This window comes from Amblyomma maculatum, chromosome 10 (assembly GCF_055883805.1).
Source record: "Amblyomma maculatum isolate TAMU_Amacu chromosome 10, ASM5588380v1, whole genome shotgun sequence".
Taxonomy (NCBI): Eukaryota; Metazoa; Arthropoda; class Arachnida; order Ixodida; family Ixodidae; genus Amblyomma; species Amblyomma maculatum.
In genome coordinates this window covers 76,497,128-76,516,272 of record NC_139353.1, presented here as the reverse complement: position 1 = coordinate 76,516,272, position 19,145 = coordinate 76,497,128, and the positions used below count along the sequence as shown (strand labels likewise).

The window sequence follows — 19,145 nt, the reverse complement described above, 5'->3', positions numbered from 1 at the left end:
TTCGCATTAATAATGGTATGCACATTCAGTTTACTTGCTGCCCTTTTACGCTCTCTTAGTACTCCAACGACCACTGGAGCAGTATCCTGAGTCATTCCCGGCGCGCTTTGAATATCTTCCGATCTCGCGCCATTCAAAATGACAAGATAGTCCCGGGTATATCTGTACGAAAAGCAAACTATTCGAATATCCCGTCTTGCTTTCTTTAAAAAAGGAATTGACCAATCCTTTGCAATTTTCGAGGGGATGGGAATGATATCTTTAGGCCTAATTGTGGTATTTAAGTTTTATTCTAAAAAACGAAGCAAGAAATAAAAACAAACGTGACTAGCATTGATCTCATGTCTAGAAATAATTATCGTCATGATGCCAGCTACGTTCACCGCATTGAAAATGCATTCCCAGTCCCCGGTCGATCCCCTATAGAATGCTGTCCTGTACCCCTTGCGGGTGCACTGAGTCTGCAAACTTAACTGACGTGTGAGGAAAATCTGCAACTGCAACGAGTGACCGCAGTTAATACAAGTCGTGCTTCAGCCCCAATGGCACTTTTAGAACCTGTCACTACAATTGTTGACGCTCAAAAGTAGCGAAAAATAAGAGGGCAAAAAAAAAAAAATCCTCCCGCATACTCAACGAAGTATGCAGTTTAATGCGTTATGAGGCGAGCGGCTAGCAAAATAACTTTTTTCTTTCTAGAATAACAGTAGGCTCATCAATGATAATTGCACCCTCCGCTCGTGTGAACGTATCCAAGGAAAAAGGCCTTGGCTATTTGTCAATTCAAAAATGAATTATGAAAACAATCAAAAACCGCTTTCTCCATTCGGAAACCGCTTTCCACAGGCCTGAGTCTACGTGACAATCCGCTTGACAGCCCTCCAAGGCAGCTGTCAAACGGCCGCAGAAATACTCAACACTTGAGTCTACTACACGCTGGCTGCTTTTGACATCCCCGAAGCCGCGTTCTGACGCCAACTTTATCCAATGCGCCGTGCGCGCTGAAGGAGACAGCCGCGGATGTATGCGTAGCCTTGGAAGGCTCAGCGTCGAGTCACCGGCGGACACTATTCCTGAGCGGCACAGCCCACAAAACGGCTACATACGGATTCGCGCTCACCTCATCCTCCCCTAGCCGTGTATTACATCTCTTCCACCCCGACTAAGCGTTGTTCGCGTGGCGATTGGGGGAGAGAGTACGAGTTCGTGCAAGCCTTGACCGGATATCCGAGGCCCTGACGGCTGCTTCATGCACGCAGAGGTGACCGAAAGAGGGGGTAGAGAGAGACCGAGTCTATTTTGTTGCTCGCGTCACTGTTTTTGCTTTTTCGCCGCTGGTTGCGCACACGCATAGGTGAGGTTGAGTAAATGTCTTTGCCGCTACGCTTCCTGGAAGCACGTGCAGCCGGTGAAATGCACTTGCGCGTGCGCGCGGACATGAAGGTCCTTGAAAGGGACTCTAGGAGAGGGTAACGGCAGTACTGGCAGTCATCGCTTGCCCAGGACTTGCCTTGCTTATTCTTCGACTTGCACTCCCTGCAGGATTAATTCTTTGCCTTGTGAGCGATGGACGTTTCGGCCAGGGTTCTGTTCATCGCCTCTTGCGGGTTGCTGTTCGTGTCCGCCGCAGCGGCAAAGAAAGGTGAGTTTAGAATAACAGGAAGAGAAACCATTCGTGTCGTTTCAGGCTTATTCGGCTTCTATAGCAATTGGAAAATTTCATGATGGCTGTGTTTAAGAATAAGGGCAGCTCCGCGGTTTATGCCGCAGATTGAAGAACTACAGCTTGTAGGTGCGTGTGTTGCTATGACCGCCTAGTGGCACCATCATTCGTGGGCACGTATAAAATAAGAGCTCTCCTACGTTGAAAATTGGAACGCTCTCCATATCGGCTAAGTGTGACTTCACGCTGCTTTGTTTTTATTCTAGGGATAAGGCAATATTCTTTCATCTCCTAAGTCGGTGATAGTGCGCGTTGAGTGCGCAAGAATACATTCACTGATTCAACATAGACAAAAATTGTAATTCAAAAAAAAAAAAACACAGAGGATACTGTATATATTTATTTGAGAATACCGCGATTTTGAATTAAGATAACAGCTGGCGAAACGTATAACAGGCGCGAACCAAAATATAAAAATTTTTTTATGCGCACAACCAAGCAAATAGTGACTACGAAGATAAAATATTAGATTTTCGCTTTTCTTGCAGTCAAAAGTCCTGATTCTGAAGCACTAAGTATGGGACGACCATAAAAACATTCTCACAGTTCAGGATTGCAGCCCTGTGCTCTTTCTTAGCCGCATACTTGTATAGGGGACGGGTAGCTGTTCTGTTTAAAGGCAATGCTCTAGGCAGCCTCATCGCAATATATTTCAGAGGGCCCGAAAAACGAATGAGCTGGAACGCAGAGCGAGTGAGTGAGTGAACTAACTGCTCGGGGATCTTTTTCTTCGCCTCTTCAGCCGAGGCTGACGAGCGGTTGGCGCCCCCAGTCCAGGGCACCACTGGCTTTGGCCAGTTTGCGAGCTCTTGTGACCGGGTAGAGCTGAGCCTCCGGGTCAGAGCTGGCCAGCAAAGCCTCCCACTGTCTTTCATTTGGGTTTTCAATTTTTTGTAGTTGATGTGAGCTGCATTCCCATGTTATGTTGTACAGGGTAGGGGTCTTCCCGCACCACGGGCCCTCGTCTCTGAATGTCGTGGGATGCATCATGTGTAATATGTGTAAATTAATGAAGGTGCCCGTCTGTAGCCGCCTCAGATCTATGGCCTCCTCGTTGCTGAGCTTTTTATGCGGCTCCGGATATACTTTCCGCAAGCCTCTTTAGTGTTGTAGTATTGTGGTGTAGTCAGGGTCAAGCGGAATCAGGTCCTCTGTCGCGAGACTGTTGGGCGCACGGTAGGTTGCATGTCTTCGTGCAACCCTGTCTGCGTACAAATTCCCCGTGATCCCTGCATGCCCCGGAATCCACACTAGTGTTTGAGTGTATTATTTTGTTGGCTCGCTTGTGGAAGTAAGAATTTGGTGCGCTACCTTAGATAATTTACCCCGTTGAAAATTTCTGCACGCGGATTGAGAGTCCGACAGTATCGTCAGACTCTCTCCCGTTTCTCTTCCTTGCCTAATGGCCAGTGCGATAGCCACTTCCTCTGCCTCCGTGACTGTACAGGTTTGGATCTAGGCGCTAACTTCCTCCCGGCCTTCGCAGTCTATGACTGTGGCTATCGCCCTTTTTGCGTTGGTTTCGTATAAGGCTGAGTTGGTGAACTTTGACGTGTCTTGTTGGCCGATTGTCGCAGAGGCATCTGTTTGAAATCCAAGACGTCTGAACACGTTAAAGTGGAGTTTCAAGGTTAGGTTCCGGGTCATACTAAACCATTTGTTTTTGTTATTGTTTATTTTTTCTAGCCTCTGCTGAAGTGACACATAAGAATTATTAACGATTTGTCACAGTTTGACACTGATTCTAAAAAAGACAATTGCTACCTACAGATGCGCTAAACTATGAGCAGAAAAGGTGGCGCCGAACAACGTACATACGAGAAGCAATATGACATGTGAAGAATCTATAAGTATGCAAAACCTTTCGTGAACGATAGTCGTCCGATGATACGCTTCTTGTATGCGTCATGTCGCAATGCAACCATTCAGAGCTGCAGATACATTCTAGCGCTCATTAACTATAGCTTGATTAATGAGCTATGACGAAATCCCTCGCGAAGCGCTATATGGTGCCCTCTGACGGTGTGTACAGAATAAACACCCCCTTTGGGTGTTTCCAGGGTGATATGTCGTAAGAGATCGCCTTTGCTGAAGTGCGACTTGTACGTCTGGAAAAGTAAAAAGACAATCTGCTCCTTGTCTCGTGGCTTCCATTATGTCGTTTACGATGTAGAGGGTCGTCCACTCTTAGTGCGAACAAGCATGCTATCTTCAGAGCGTCATTGCCTCCGATCCGACCATGCATTGAAACAAGGTCGCCAACCATGCGAAGCCCCTCCTTCGGGTCTCTTTGCGCATGCGCCGCTTTGCTTTGATCTGCGACCGCCTAAGACTCAATGGTGCTTTGAAGGAAGCATGCCTGTTCGCACTAAGAGTGGACGACCTTGTACATGTTGGTAGTGTTCATACGCTATGCCAGGTACAGAGAAATACCACTTCAACAAGCTTGTGGAAATATCACTTAAACATATTCTTGAAGAATACCGCTTGTACCAACTTATAACACCATGGCTGCCAATTTGCAAAAAAATTGTTCTCCCGATTTTGTAACAAACATTTTCTCAGATTTCTTTTCATCATCGAAACGATGTAAAGAAAAGTAGGAAAAAGGGGTTTTGCAAAACTTGATTTATTTACCACATACCCTTTATAAGACATTCTGCAAAGTTAAAATGCAGCTTTTCAATTTTTTAGGCCATTATTGCAGCACGAGGTATGAGTCGCAGTCCTGATTGCTAAAAATGTGTAGTAAACATTTCGCTTCTCAACCGAATAATAAAGCAAGCCCGATGTTTTAGCATGGGGTACAGATTTTTGCTTTACACGATAAAATATAGCGTATTGAGATATCATACGTGTTGTGCTCGTATTGTTTTGTTGTAATGATGGGCAAGGCTTTTTAAACATGCACAGGAATAGAAACTTTGCTTTTGTCCGGTAAAGATGATTACTGAGCTCGTCCTGTTCCAACACTGCCTAGAATAGGCGAACAGTGGCGGGATTCCCCGTGGCAGATGAAGGGGCGCTGCTAGGGCTGCAGAGAAACTGCGATACAAGCGTGTTGTTAATTTATTTTCCTGCTCTTCAAGGACAAGGGAGTGTGAATGAATTAAAACGATGAAGCAGTGAATATACTATAGGTTTCGTATACCTCATATCAGCTCCACATACCTTTTTGTCATAGGGATCATTTGGCTATTGAAACTAAAAATATATGAAAATACATTCGATTACAAAATTATATTAATAATTCTATCGCTCATCTGTGTAACATCGGAAAACACCGTAACTGAGACGTTTAATTGGTGTGCTGCTACCCAGGGGAAAAAATGGAGGCATATTGTTCTTTTCAAGCAAGAAAGTTTGCATGTCAGAATAAGAACGGCCCCCATTTTTCCGGCTTAGAAAGTGAAAGAAATGAAACGCGCAGCAGAAAGCAATAGCCACACACTACCGCCAGTTAGAAACCACCCGAAAATGGAAACTATTTGCCACAGAACATTTGATACTGTTACTTTAGGATGAAAGTCTTTCTTGCTTCATGACGGCCGTTCCCAGAACCTGTGTACCGAAACGATTATAGAATAAAAATAAGAAAATAAAATTGTTTCTTATGTGGAAACCAACTAGGGTCACCAGCCTGAATGACAAGGACGCTGCTACCCCTCCACGACGCCTTTGTTTCTTTATTGCCAACTTCAAAAACTCGCAGTGCATACATAAAATTATACGCGATAAGCACAGAATATTGCTGAAAAAATCACGCGGCTCGAGCTTCAAGCATCGAAGTTTAGTGGTGGACTGCGTGAGAATAGAAGCACTGTTACCCACGTACTCCATCTCGATTTTTTCACGCTTGAAGCTGAGTAAAGTTGTGTCTAGTGAATGTACAGTTAGTCTTAAAAACACAGTTGGCGGTTTAACGCGAATAAGACTGTAAAACCAGAACTGGGGTCGAAGCCCGATGCACAAGCGTAAGCATCAACAGAAGCAGCAACAGCCCATCAAACCTAGGCGCAACTGCTTTCGCATCCTCCCACATAAGGATACCCAAATATAATATCGTCTTGCGGTAGCAAGGAAAAGCTACAGCTGCAAAAGTTTCTCCCCCGCGAAAAAACGTTGCCTGACGCTACACCGGAGTTCCATTATTATACCAACCGTATTTTCAGCCATACCAGAACCTCTGTTGAACCAGCTGCGTCAACAGAGAAAGGAATAGTCCGATCACACGATTGATACATATTACTCTGCTTTTAATCGAATTATTTTTTACCTCCGGTGTAAATGGTTTCGGATTTAGCAGTCAGATTAGGTCATGCCATACGAAATAAGTGCAGTACCGTAACGCATAAAAAGGGCTAACAAGTAGTTCCCATTTGATCCTTGCCGCCCTTGAAGGCAGACTTGGGCAAGGCAAGGTTTACCTTAGATGAGGAAGCCGTGTTCAGAGTGCAATTTTTCTGTGCCTCATATGACCTCGACTCTTCTTGTTCACCACGTGTACCATCATCGAGTTACCAGCACATCAAACAGGACGCATGGCGACTTGTTTATCCTACAGAGTGTGCTATATTCACACCTGGTCAATGCTGGCTACAGTCTCACCGTCAAAAAACAAGGCACAATGCAACGATGAATGATAAATACAAAACAAAGGGATAAAGATGTAGTATTCAACGAAATAGTATTAAAGATGATAATCTGCAAAAAAATTCAGCGTTGGCGTCGTCGGCGTCAGTCTGCATTTTGAGCGAAAGGTCAAGAGCTAACCCTTTGGCAGGAGGTAGTTGACAGGGGACATGGTCGTGTGCTTATTGGTATTAGGGTCGTGTGACGTCACGACAGCACATGACATGGCTGAGCTGGCAGGCGTTGCCATCTTGGATTTCAAATTAGGCATGCTGCCTCCGTCAATGCAGGCACCTTCGTAAGGTTTGGTTAAAACGGGCCTGATACCTATGTCATGTGGGTTTTCATATAATATGTTAGCTCAAAACAGTGTACTGATGAGTATAATGTGATTAACATAGGACCAATTGAAAAGATCATTAATGAAGAGTGTAGCATGCAATGCGCAGCGCAAGTACGGGAACGATGATCCGCGATGGGAACAGAAAAATGAGAGCCGTCAAAGATGTCCCGTGAGAGGCGAAGTGAAAGTTACGCACAATTTTATTCAGTTCACTATTTAGGAACTTTTAGGCTCCCGCGTCTGCATGCCAACCTGGATGCATTTGCCATCGGCAGCTGGGTCGCTCAACCCGCCGCCTCCCATAAGTATGCATACCCACTCTTCTAACACCATCATGCTATCTGGTCCTGAATTAAGGCTTACAGGGACCCAATATAAGGACAAATTCCGACGTTGAGGAGCCACACACGAGGGAAGAACTTAACCCTCTCTTTTATTTCACCTCCTGTGCTATGATCATGATCTGTCACGAGCATCACACAGGAACACCATGAAACTATCACGACATAATGTTAAAAGCAATTCTAGCGACATGAGGAAGGTGTCGGCGGGTGGTAGTAAACAACCTGTATTGTCAATGCTAGCAATCCTGGACAGCTGCTCGTGGGAAAGCCTTTGCATCGAGGGGCCACAGTTATCAGCGGCAAGGTTTGACGGGCTATGGAAATTCTGAGCGACGGCTAGCTAGATGAGCCATGGTCCGAATCCGTTGACTGCCGCAACTTATTTGTGACTGTGCCACTGCAAGTGCCCTGCGCCATCGACAAGAGGGATTGTGCCCCTCTCGTGTATAGTGTAAGTGACTTATACTCATCCTTGCGAATTCGTTTTTTCTCTACTCCGTCTCTGATCATATCTGATTTTAACAGCTCTGCTAGTGCTTAAAATTCTAGAACCGCTACCGGGTGACACTGAACACCGCTGGCTATGTCCAGATGATCAGGCGGCAATTTATATAAGAAGCATGAACTTGCCGGACAGCAAAGTCCTCTAATTCATCGAGCGTAGAGAAAACCCAAGTAAAAATTGATAGCGCCTCGACTCGATGCAGCCTGGATATGCGTAGCGAAAGCAACGAAACGTATTGTTCACAAAGTCCGACTCGAACGTTTTTGTCGCCGATGCACCGGTTGCAACCCGTATGGTGTGATTGACAATTCGCGCGCCTTCTTGGTGTCTTCCCAATCCTCTTGCTTCATTTGACCGGATCCTCCTCCTCCTCCTCCTCCTCCTCCTCCTCCTCCTCCTCCTCCTCCTCCTCCTCCTCCTCCTCCTCCTCCTCCTCCTCACTCTCCCTATTCCCGCCTTCTTCTTCTTGGCGTCTTCAGAATCTTCTTGCTCCATTTGAGCAGCTTCTTCTTCTCATCTCTCCTTTCTCTTCTGCTTCTTCATCTGCTTATGTGGCTAAGAGCAAATAGTTGCCATGGTTACGGCGCATGCGTAGTAGTGACTAGCGAATATTACCCGAAATGTGCCGCTGACTGGCCTAGTATAGCTTTCGCTACAAAATCACCACTGGCTTCTCCAGTAAGTATAAACACTATCGAGGGCAAAGTACCTAGAATTAAAGAGAAGATAATTTTCTTTAAACGATGGTAAAATTATAGGAATCTAGGAAAAATTCATAAAGTTGGTAGCGCTTGCCTACTTGGAGTGCCAGTTGTAGAAAAAGCGACAAGTTGTATACTGGCTTCACAAGGAGAAGAAAAAGAAAAGGTAACCTTGTACACAAAAATTTATTACCCCCAGGACTACTCCTAATTTCGCTACATGATTACTTTAGACCATTTTCCTAATGTTGGCGGCGCTGCTGCACAGACACCGTAACCATACGTTCTACGTACGTGACCACTATCTCACCATAACCTTCAGTTTGACTATACCCACTGCAGGACAAAGGTTTCAACATACCCGTATTTATAGCTGTTTCCTACGCCAGCTACATTACCGCGCACATGATCCTAACTGCTTCTAGCCACCTAATATTATGTCTCGTACTGATACGCTTGCTTCACCTCTGAATGCTGTTCGTCACCTTGAAAACCACCGGTTGTCTTGCCCTTGAATTACAAGCCCTAGCCATACGTGTCCGTTCCTCCGCGCAACATTCTCTCTCGTTAAAAGCGACTGACTGTCAAGTAGCCAAATGAGAGAAGAGCGGCTGGTCAGAACTTACAAAAAAAGTCAATGAAGCGCGAATGAAAGTAAATTTTGTTCCTGGTAGTATTGACGGAGACGGAAATTAGTTGAATAATCATATCGGCAGAATATCCTTTGTTGCAGTCACCGTTGGCATGTTCACTGTTATCTGTGACTGTTGGGATTATTCGTAGCCATAGTGTTCCGCTGTCAATGCTCAGTCATTTTCATTTGTGCGTTTTTCTGCACCAGTACAGGGTGCCCCGTCTGTTTAGAACCTTTATATACAGCTAATGTAGAAATTTCCGGAGCCTTCTTCTACGGCTTTTCTCATATCCTGAGTGGCTTTGGGACGTTAAACCTCGTAGACCAAACCAGACAGTCAATGTAAAGAAAATTTGGCAATGAGTGCCCAGCTTGGCAGAGAGATTATGGTTCATTTTTATCTGGCTATTGAAATGACCGATACGGTATACTAATGTTTTGCAGAAAGCGAAGTCCACGCGAAACCGGCATGCAAAGACGTGGCCTTTGGCTGTCCCGTGGGGTACGAATGTCGGACACCCGAGAAAGGATGCAAGAGCCACTGCGACTGCTGTGAGTCGAATTCAGTACTGATAGTCTTCCTGTTCACGGCAAGCTTTTCCTAACAACGACTGTTTGTTTTTACTTACAGATGACCCAGTAGCAAATGGTGAGTAGTGACTTTTTCCTGTTATCGTGATATTCCTCCAGCAGCCCGCAACTTCATTTATGAAAACGTTAAAACTTATCACTTGGGCATATGATGGACCCTTGCTTTACTGGTTCACCGGCTACAGCTTTCGGCTTCTGAGCACTGATTCATGATTGAAATCACGGCCATATTGACGGGATTTCGATGTATAATTTAAAAAATGACCACAGTATATAAATTTTTTTTTTGCGTTCTGCTGCAGCGCGGTGGTGGAAACCAACCTGAATTTCTCCATGACGTGCTTATCAGTGCCGCTGGTTATTCTAAGCACCTATATTAGGTGAAAAATTGCAGACAAGGTAATATTTCAAAGGTAATAGTCTACAATGGCTCACAGTTTTCATGCGCTTTTCTAGAACTGTCATATAACGGTGTCAGAACATTCCTCTTGGCCAGTTCGAGACGGGCAAACGTGCTGGGCCTCCATCTAGTTTACGGTGGGGGTCGTATGAGAAGGGAACAGTTATTGCTCGTTCTTTTGCGCACTATACTCAGAATGGTCACTACTGTAAAATGATTTCTATACTTTTTTTATATTTATTGGCGAAGCCGTATGATTTGTGCCAAATATGAAAAGAGCCACGAATGCCGATGTCGCTGCTCGTCAATGCGACGTCTTTAATTTGCAGTTTTCAGCGCGGGGCTCTTTTGCTGCATTTCGCATTTAGTTTTCACGTTAAACTATCGCGCTGTCTTCCGCAGTGTCCTTGAAACAGGATTGCCCCATCCGCGTCAAGCCATGCGAGGAGGGGCGCTTCTGCGTACCGGACACGAAGGGCGAATGCTACTCGTGCAACTGCGACAGTGAGTATTGCACCTCATAATGACATGTACAGTTGTCTTAGCGCATCCGTCATGCGGGAAAAACGCTACTGCGATCTGCCTATCATTTAATGTCCACCGCTCACGTCAGCTGGCAGTTCCACCTAACCCATCCTCCTTGTCCGGCAAATTGGGCAACATCTATTATGACGCAGCACCACAGGAAAGAAGTTCCTATGCATCCGGTTCTTTTACTCTTACCTACTGTCGTCCACCAGCACGCAGAATACATCGATAATAATACATAGCTTATATACCCTAACTACACGTCTAAGATGATGGCTGCAGAGTTGTTATCGTGGGGAGTCGATTGGGAAGCGTAGCTGTGTTTATCTTTGCTCTTATTGTTTCCTAGCAGTAGAAAGGCGGCATAGCAATGCTATAGCAATGCTGTTAGAAAGGGTTTATTAACGTAGTTTTTGATAAAATAGCAGTTTCTCGGCCATGATTAGAAGAGATTTCGTGCTACGTTCAAAAACTTCTTCCTTCATGCCTTTACTCAAAACGCGGGGTAGGTGTCTATAATGCAAGAGACGGATACTTCGCCTTGACCGTCCTCAGTACCAATTATTGTCACCGTAATGCTTTGTGTACAGTATGATCCCACTGGATAAAACCTGCACGGCAAAGATTTGGCCACCAGAAAAATTCACCTGTTCGCAATACCACCAATGCATAGGCAATTTATCTAAGTTAATGGTCACTAGCGATAATTTAGTTCCTTTTTTTTTCTGCGCAGCGGCCAAGCTGAAAATAAGTTCACTTTTTTACACGCTAGTAGTAAAAAATGGTTTCTGACTGACCGTCGCACGGATTGAAGTTGATGAAGATGACGGCACCCAAAAGTACAGAGCGAGGGACTAGCCGTTTGATAGACGGCACTTTAGACAGCTGCGATGGCGCAGTGGTCTATCGCAGCGGTGAAAAAATGTTATCTGTTCACTCCCCTGCGAGTTCAGGTCTCGCTGGTGGCCGTATGGTAAATTAATTATAAAGCGTTTTGTTTAGTATGCGCCGGTCACTTGGCATAAAGCCAAGTAGGCTTTTTCGGGAGAACGCCGGATTGACTACGATGGGTTCGTCTGCGATGGGTGTGTATATTTGTAAATAGTGCCTCGTTTCCTATTTTTTCTTCCTATTTCACCTGTCTCTGCTTCAGATGTCTTCAAACCTATTCTATTTGTGTGCGACTTACGCGTCTCAGACGGATCACGAATATATGCAATTTCCATAGCCGACGCCCATAATTAACTTCTATTTCTTTTAGTTTTCTTTATTGGATATAAATTCCTGCCACAATACTGCTACTTCTACTAAAAAGCTGCTACCTCTATTACGACTATGCTTACTACAATTACATCTAATTCCACGACTACCACTACCACCGTCAGTACAACTGGTATAACAATTTTCGCTACAGCTAGCACCACCATGCACTACTACATGTAGTACTATTACCATTACTACCACTTCTTCTACTACTAATATTATCACTATTACTTGTACTACTACTGCTGCTATTACTGCTGCTGCTACTACTACTACTACTACTACTACTACTGCTACTACTACTACTACTACTACTACCACTACTACTACTGCTACTACTACTACTACTACCACTACCACTACCACTACTACTTCTACTACTACTACTACTACTACTACTACTACTACTACTACTACTACTACTACTGCTACTATTGCAGCGACTGCTACTACTACTACTACTACTACAACTGCTACTACTACTACTACAACTACTACTATTACTAGTACTACTACTGTTACTACTACAACTGCTACTACTACTACTATTACTAGTACTACTGCTACTAATAGTACTATTACTACAGCTAATACTACTACTACTATTATTGCAGCGACTGCTACTACTGCAACTACTACTACTACAACGACTACTACTACTACTACTACTACTACTACTACTAGTACTACTACTACTACTACTACTACTACTACTACTACTACTACTACTACTACTACTACTACTACTACTACCACTACTACTACTACTACTACTACTGCGCCCCCCTGCTCAAAGCTAGAGCAAATAGACTTCTCTAGACATGATGCGAACCAAATATTGCTGTTGCACTAAATAAGTGAAGCATAAGTAGCTGGAATAAGTAGCACATACGTCTTGCTGCCAAGCTCTATCAATTGCCTCGTTTGCTGTGCGGCGCCGTTATGTACTGATGTCCTCATTCTCGGCGCATGCGCACATCAGCGCCGTGCGCCCAGGCTACGGGTCGCTTCTCTTGTCAGCCGAAGGCGAACCAAGCGTGCACCCGGCGTATGGCTCGTGGAAGCTGCCCCGTCTGCCAATGCGAGGAATGCCCTCCCAGAGTGTGCCCACGTGACTGCTACGTCATCCAGCTGGACGCCGGATGCAAGGAGGTGTGCATCTGCACCGGCAAGGACGGCGTGCCTTTCGCCCTGCTCAACAGCGCCACCTACTCCTATTAGAGAGTAGAGAGAGACTATTCGTGTTGTGCTACGCAGATGAGGAAGAGGGGCCAATGATGGCACGTTTCTCGTTTTGAGAAGCCTCTCAATATTTTCAGCTGATTGCGACGTACTTCTTGCAACCCCCTACCCTTTTCCCACATCCATCGAAATAAATGGCGAAAAGAAAGCAGGTAAACAATGTGATTGATTCGCACTTTTAGTGGCACCAACTATAATAATAAACTTTGGATGACAATTTTATTGCAATGCCATACTTAAGCTATCCCTGAATTCTCTGTTAACTTCGCAAACAAAAAAAAAAATGTGGAAAGAAGTGGGGATGAGAATCTAAGCACCTCCATGTTTGCGAGGAAGAGAGTTCAGGCAAGCCTTCTAGCGAACTCGCTCACTCATTCGGAGCCGGAGCTGTTGGAGACCTGATGTGGTGGAGTGTCCGCATCGCGACCTACACTCATTTTGTTGCACCATTATGACACTACACCATGGCTGGCGAAGCAGTACGACAAAAGCCGACCTAAAGCGATCCAAATTACTCCGTCAGCGTGCTGTCACGTGGGCTGGGAATCGGCGGATCTCGGTGGGCTTCGCAGGTATCGCGGACTCGCGTTCCTTTGTTCGGTATCAACTGTTTTTCATATGTAACAAGTCGGAATGAGTTTGAAAAATGCTGCGAAAGCTTTGTCTCAAAGCCCACTGCAATGGCGTTTGCTTAAAACCCTTGCGAAGTTTGTTAGCAAAATAAATTGTTATATCTAGCTGTCGTCCTCGTCAAGATCGACACGAAACATAAGGGTGGAGGAGGGGACGGTATTTTAATTTTAAATATTTCGAACAGAGTCACGCCCCCCCCCCCCCCCCTCTCGCCCCGCGTACTCACTATGGGCAACGCGACCATGGAAAATAGGGGCTGCTTAGAATTGAGTAAATAATGTATTTGATGCCACTGTTCCCTATGAGGCGACGAAATGTTTTATAGTGATAAGTCATGAAATCGGGGCCCGCGTTTCAATGAAGGAAAAAGGAGAAAGACGCTAGGCGAACGCATATAAAGTGTCACTTAATTTGCTGTCACTCACCATGCTTACGCAGATGAGTGCAGGCCATTTGTACTGTTTACCTTTGAGAACCCATTAACTATGTATTGCCATGTGTGAATTCAACGTAATGGAGGTCTTTTCCTTTCCTTGCCCTTTCCAATAATGGTAACAAAAATAAAAATACTATTTTGTGCCTCTTAGCACAACACTGATGGCCAGGGTGCGTATCTTACAACTTTGCTGCCAAATGGAAAAATACATTGAAAGTAATCAGGGACATGTAATCTCCACATTCAAAAAGCACGACGCGATAGTGTAGGTGACCGTGCCCGATATAATGTCCCGTTTTATTAAACAACCAGTATGAACATTTCTGCGTCGCCTATATGTAGCGTGCTTTAGTCGGCATCCAAGATCACGGGAAGATTGATTCTTATTACACCTCCTCGTCTCAAATGAGCAAGCAGAGTTGGCAGCTTTTTTCAACTTTGTCGTGATCTCATATAGTCACACAGGCCATCGAAAAATCATAGCTGGTCCGTGTCAGCTTCCAGCTACCATCGACCAGCGCCATGCTCGTGGTTTTACCTCCAACACCGACGCCATATTTTCTCTCTATAACGTGCCCTTTAACACCATGACGTTATTAAAACCGGACCAAACTAGGCAGATGCCCTGCTAAAATGTCGGTGTCAGCGGCTGCTGCTTCGCCATGATGCCCTTCCTACGCTTCCGACTTCTTTGCTCCACAGTGATCTGCCTGGCACGGAATTCACCAGGGATGTAAGTTCCGAATGTTCAATATTGTCCGCCCTCCGTGCTTTGTTACTGACGCCACTCTGGTACATGAAAACACCCAAGTTTTTCTTTTACGGCGCCGATCGGCTTCTCGCCCGGTAACGAACTCAACCTGGTTTTTGTCAAGGCAGAACTCCGCATTACAACTAGCTCAGTGAGGTGGGAAACGATAAGAAATATATTCGAGCTGCTTTTAGTGTGACAGAAATAATTCCCATGGCCAAAACCGACCACGAATCTGGTACTAAGCCTGACAAAAATGCCCAGGAAGAAAAAAATGCATCTTCGGAGCGGAGAAGATTCAAAACCAGGAATATTTTTTTTTGTCCGATGTGAGTACTGAAACTCGTAGCTTTCGCCATAACCAATCGCCCTGGCCGTCCTGCTCTTACCCGCCCCCGCACTGTACACGGCACTTCGTCGTCTACTTAAACGTTCATCTGTGCGCAAAAGCTATCGCATGTGGTACTTGATTCAACTATGTGTTAAATCTCTACTATTTTTTTCTTTTTATGTTGTTTGTCTGATCACCGGAAGATAGAATCTTGGCTCCGCTTACTATCGCCGCTCACCTTCGCTTCCGACTTGCACCGAATCGTCATGGTGATGGATTGATGAAGAAATGGGGACATGAAGATTGCAGCATGATTGCAAGGCTTAGCGGGTATGTAAGTCTGGTGCCGATAGCGGTGAGCGAGCGTGGTAAAAAGAAAGCCACTGCGCTTCAGATTTTTGTTTTATCCTTTATCTGCCTCCTTGCCACTGAGAGAGTCTAACAATTTTGCTCGCTATACTTGTTCCGGTCTTTCGCTTACTCCCAGCCATCTCTGTTCTCTTACCGTTCTTTCGTGGTCGCCTCGAGCGCTGCGATTGGACAGATGTCAGCCACGCTGCGGCTCATGGTGAGCGTCGTATAATGGCTCATGACATAGAAAGAAACTTAGGATTGTTCACCGAGATCGGAGAAATTTTTTATTATCGGAATCGTCACACATGTAGAAGATAGTTTTCTGAGAGCATATCGGAGTCGCTCTGCCAAATACAACTTCCAGCCTACTGGTCCTACGCTCTTTGCAAACTTTCCCTGAGGCGCCGCGAGCAATTGTCCACGTCAAAGAGGGGTTGACACGGACGATGCAACATACCAATTGAAAGCGGGAAAGGGATATACGACTTTACAAAAAAATACGTACTTGAGATTTACTTTTGCAGTAACGGGAATTTTCATCATATATATGGGGTGGTGCGAAACGCTGGCGCCATTGGTAGTTGGTTACTTCTCGGTATGGAAGTCATGTAATGATGCGTTACGCACAGCAGTGATCTGCACGCAGGTATAAACTATACCTTCTCTCGCGCATAATAGATGTAATGAGGGAAACAGGCCAGGGCACGAACTCTAGGAAGCGACGAACTTTCTGTGCTGCCCAAGTGCTCGCTCCTACTTGGGTGTGTACAACGTAGAGGTATGCTGTCGGGACGCTGGACGCAAATACCCTGAACAACGAGGCAGACGCACTAAGCCGTTCCAACGCATTATGACAATGTGAAACACTAGTTCAGTGCTCTACAATCTCCACCAAATAATTCATGGTAGCACAACTCAAAGGAAGTGCTGAAATTGCGAAGCGAACAATGTGCGCTAATTGATGCTGGTCACCGGTATTCTGCATTGTCATCTTTGGCCGATATATATGCTCACTGCTGTACAAAGGCCTCTTTAATGTGCCTCTTAACATAACCGTGCCTTTTGTCATCTGTGGCAAACCTTTCCCTGCAAAATTTATCTGCGATGAAGAACATTACCACGTACGGAATCGCGTCAATTTTATCAGTGCTTCCTGCAGCGGGGGTGACAAGCAATCTCGCACATCAGAGCGGCGAGGGAAAGGGCACAGCCCGACAAATACAAGCTGAGGAAAAGATTTACATTGCTTGACCCTTCCTTTCGCGTGCTGGTATCCATCGGACGATACTGTCGTCTTCGGTGCGGCGTTACGAGCCCAGCTTGAGCAATGGTGGACAGAATCCAAGCATGGTGGTATCTGCAGACGAGCATGAAAGGCACTTTAGATGACGCAGTTGATGGCATGTCTACTACAGCGATGTGCATACTGCACCATAGTGGCACCTCATGGGCAGTGGCTTAATTTATATGGCATATACAGAATATGTGGTGGTGCGTTCGTTGTTTGGTACCTATGCCGGTAGTTTAATTAAATAAGCTGTGCAGACTGCGGTTTGTGCGCGCTTTTATTTTTTATTGTCACTACTTTGTGTTTGGGGTCTTGACTGCCTCGCTATACATAGCTGAGAAATGCGAAGAGGAGTAACGTGATTAAGTGGTCTAGTTGATCTGCTTTCTTTTACGAACAATTCTTCATCTATTTTCATCTCCATCTATATAAGCCCTATAAGACCATAGGAGTTTCCTTCAGCGGCCGCCTGCTTACACTGATCCGGCGCTGGCAGGAATATTTTGCAGATCCAGGCGAGTAGCCCTTCGCAAAGCCCCTTTTTCACACGTGCACATTTGCGACCATATTTGAATGTACAGTCTTTGTCAAAAGTGTAGAGCCCGGGAGGTCTACTTCTGAGCCATGTAGTGGCACTGATTTAGGATTAGTGGAGGTCTTTCTCATTGGAGAGGGTAGGGCGAAATATTGGCTTACTATCAAGAGCTTTGGAACATTGGAAATGCATTACAGACCGTACGAAGTGGCTCAGAAGCAGACCCCTTGGGCTCTACCCTTTTGACAAAGGCTGTACGTGCAGCGTTGCACACAACTATAACGAGGTTCTTTTGTCTCCCATGGCATCCTCTCAAAGTGGTCCGGTTTTGTAGAAATACACACAAGTGACGTGATTTCGATGTGCGCTACGTGCAGCCTTTGTCAAAAGTGACAAAGGCTGTGCGTAGTGCGCATCGAAAGCACTGCTCAGAAGCACCCATGGGGTCTGCTTCTGAGCCGCGTAGTGGCGTTGATTTCGCATTAGCGAAGGTTCTTCCCATTGAAGAGGGTAGGGCAAAAGATCTTACCGTCAAAATATTAGGAACAATTACAGGCCAGATGGGATTCCAGGCCACATGGAATGGCTCAAAAGCAGACCCTTTGGGCTTTACACATTTGACAAAGACTGTACGTATAGCTTGAGTGTCATTGTTCATATCAGTACAGCTACATCCTCCGCAGGACAACAGCCTCTGCCATGTTCCTACGATTCATCATTTTCTGTGGCTGCTGTGGCAGCACAATGAATGCAAACTAATTGCGAGTCGATCACAATGTCTACTGCAGATAGACGAACGGCTCGTAAGGGAATCCTTTGTTGACTCGTGGTCCCATTCGTGGTTCAATAAATGCAGACATCGCCCGTAATATTTTAGCGGCTCACAATTATCAGCTCGTTCATAGCAAGCATTTACAAACAATACTACGTTTTCCTTCTTTTTTGGTTTCAATGTATTCTGGTGCTGCGCTGTTAATTTCTTTAGATCAGCATTGTTTTTTTTTTAATGTTTTGCTTTCTCAGGCTGAAAATTTGCGATAGTCCGAAACGATCTGTTTTTATGGCCTGCATAGGCTACGAGAAAAATTCTCTATACTATCTTTATCCAGAGCACATATAATATACATTCTATTGCTCCGTGTATACTCACGCATGTGGCGTAATGCGCAAGCAGCACAGTTCCTTACGGAGAAAACACATTCCTTATCAGTGTTTTAAAACTTAATGTATGAGTGAAGGCGAGTATATAAAAAAAAAACCGGGGTGCAGATCCTGCGATTCAAATGATAATTTACCCAATGTTTTGTAAGTCAGTGCGTCACAATTCAGACACACAAACTGACCTAGTTTAGGTACTGAGGATTGCTTCAGGAATAAGAGTCGAAAATATTTCCTTGCTAGCCTTTTCATTTTATAGCGCTTTGTATACGACTACGAGAAATGTCCAAACATTTTCTACCGCACTGCTTATGCCCGAGTTGTGACTATGTGGGCTACACGCGGCAGACGTGAAGTCACAAATCTCGATCTCACCTCTCCGGGTTAGCCTTATGGATCAGCGATATGCGAGCAACCAGGCCACTCCAGTCACCGGGCACCAGGTTCCACATGGATGCAGCTGCTATCTCGTCCTCGGTGCAGATGGAAAGTGTAACGTAAGATCCATTGCTCGATGTTTCGTAGCACTCGGAAGGCAGTTGGAACAAACCACACTTCGATCCGCAGTTGGAGAGGGCATCAATAACCAACTGGTTACCGGCCACACAATGTCCTTGCGTGCAGGGAGCAGCTAGGGGGCCCTTCCAGTAGGCAGTGAGGCATAACTTCACCTTCCCCTCAATAACCTGGATTCTCAGAGCAGCCAAGTCACGAACTCCGCTACTAAAGATAGGAACGCTCTGGATGGCGATG

General features: G+C 45.3%; 1 protein-coding gene across 1 annotated transcript; it reads left to right on the top strand.

Annotated features, from left to right (window-relative positions):
* Positions 1-1,508: 1,508 nt before the first annotated feature.
* LOC146176833 (uncharacterized) lies at positions 1,509-13,250 on the top strand. Its single transcript, XM_084581045.1, has 5 exons — positions 1,509-1,642; positions 9,327-9,434; positions 9,514-9,531; positions 10,276-10,377; positions 12,647-13,250. Exons 1-5 carry the CDS (start codon positions 1,567-1,569, stop codon positions 12,883-12,885), a joined length of 543 nt encoding a protein of 180 aa, XP_084437171.1. The 5' UTR covers positions 1,509-1,566; the 3' UTR covers positions 12,886-13,250.
* Positions 13,251-19,145: the final 5,895 nt, after the last annotated feature.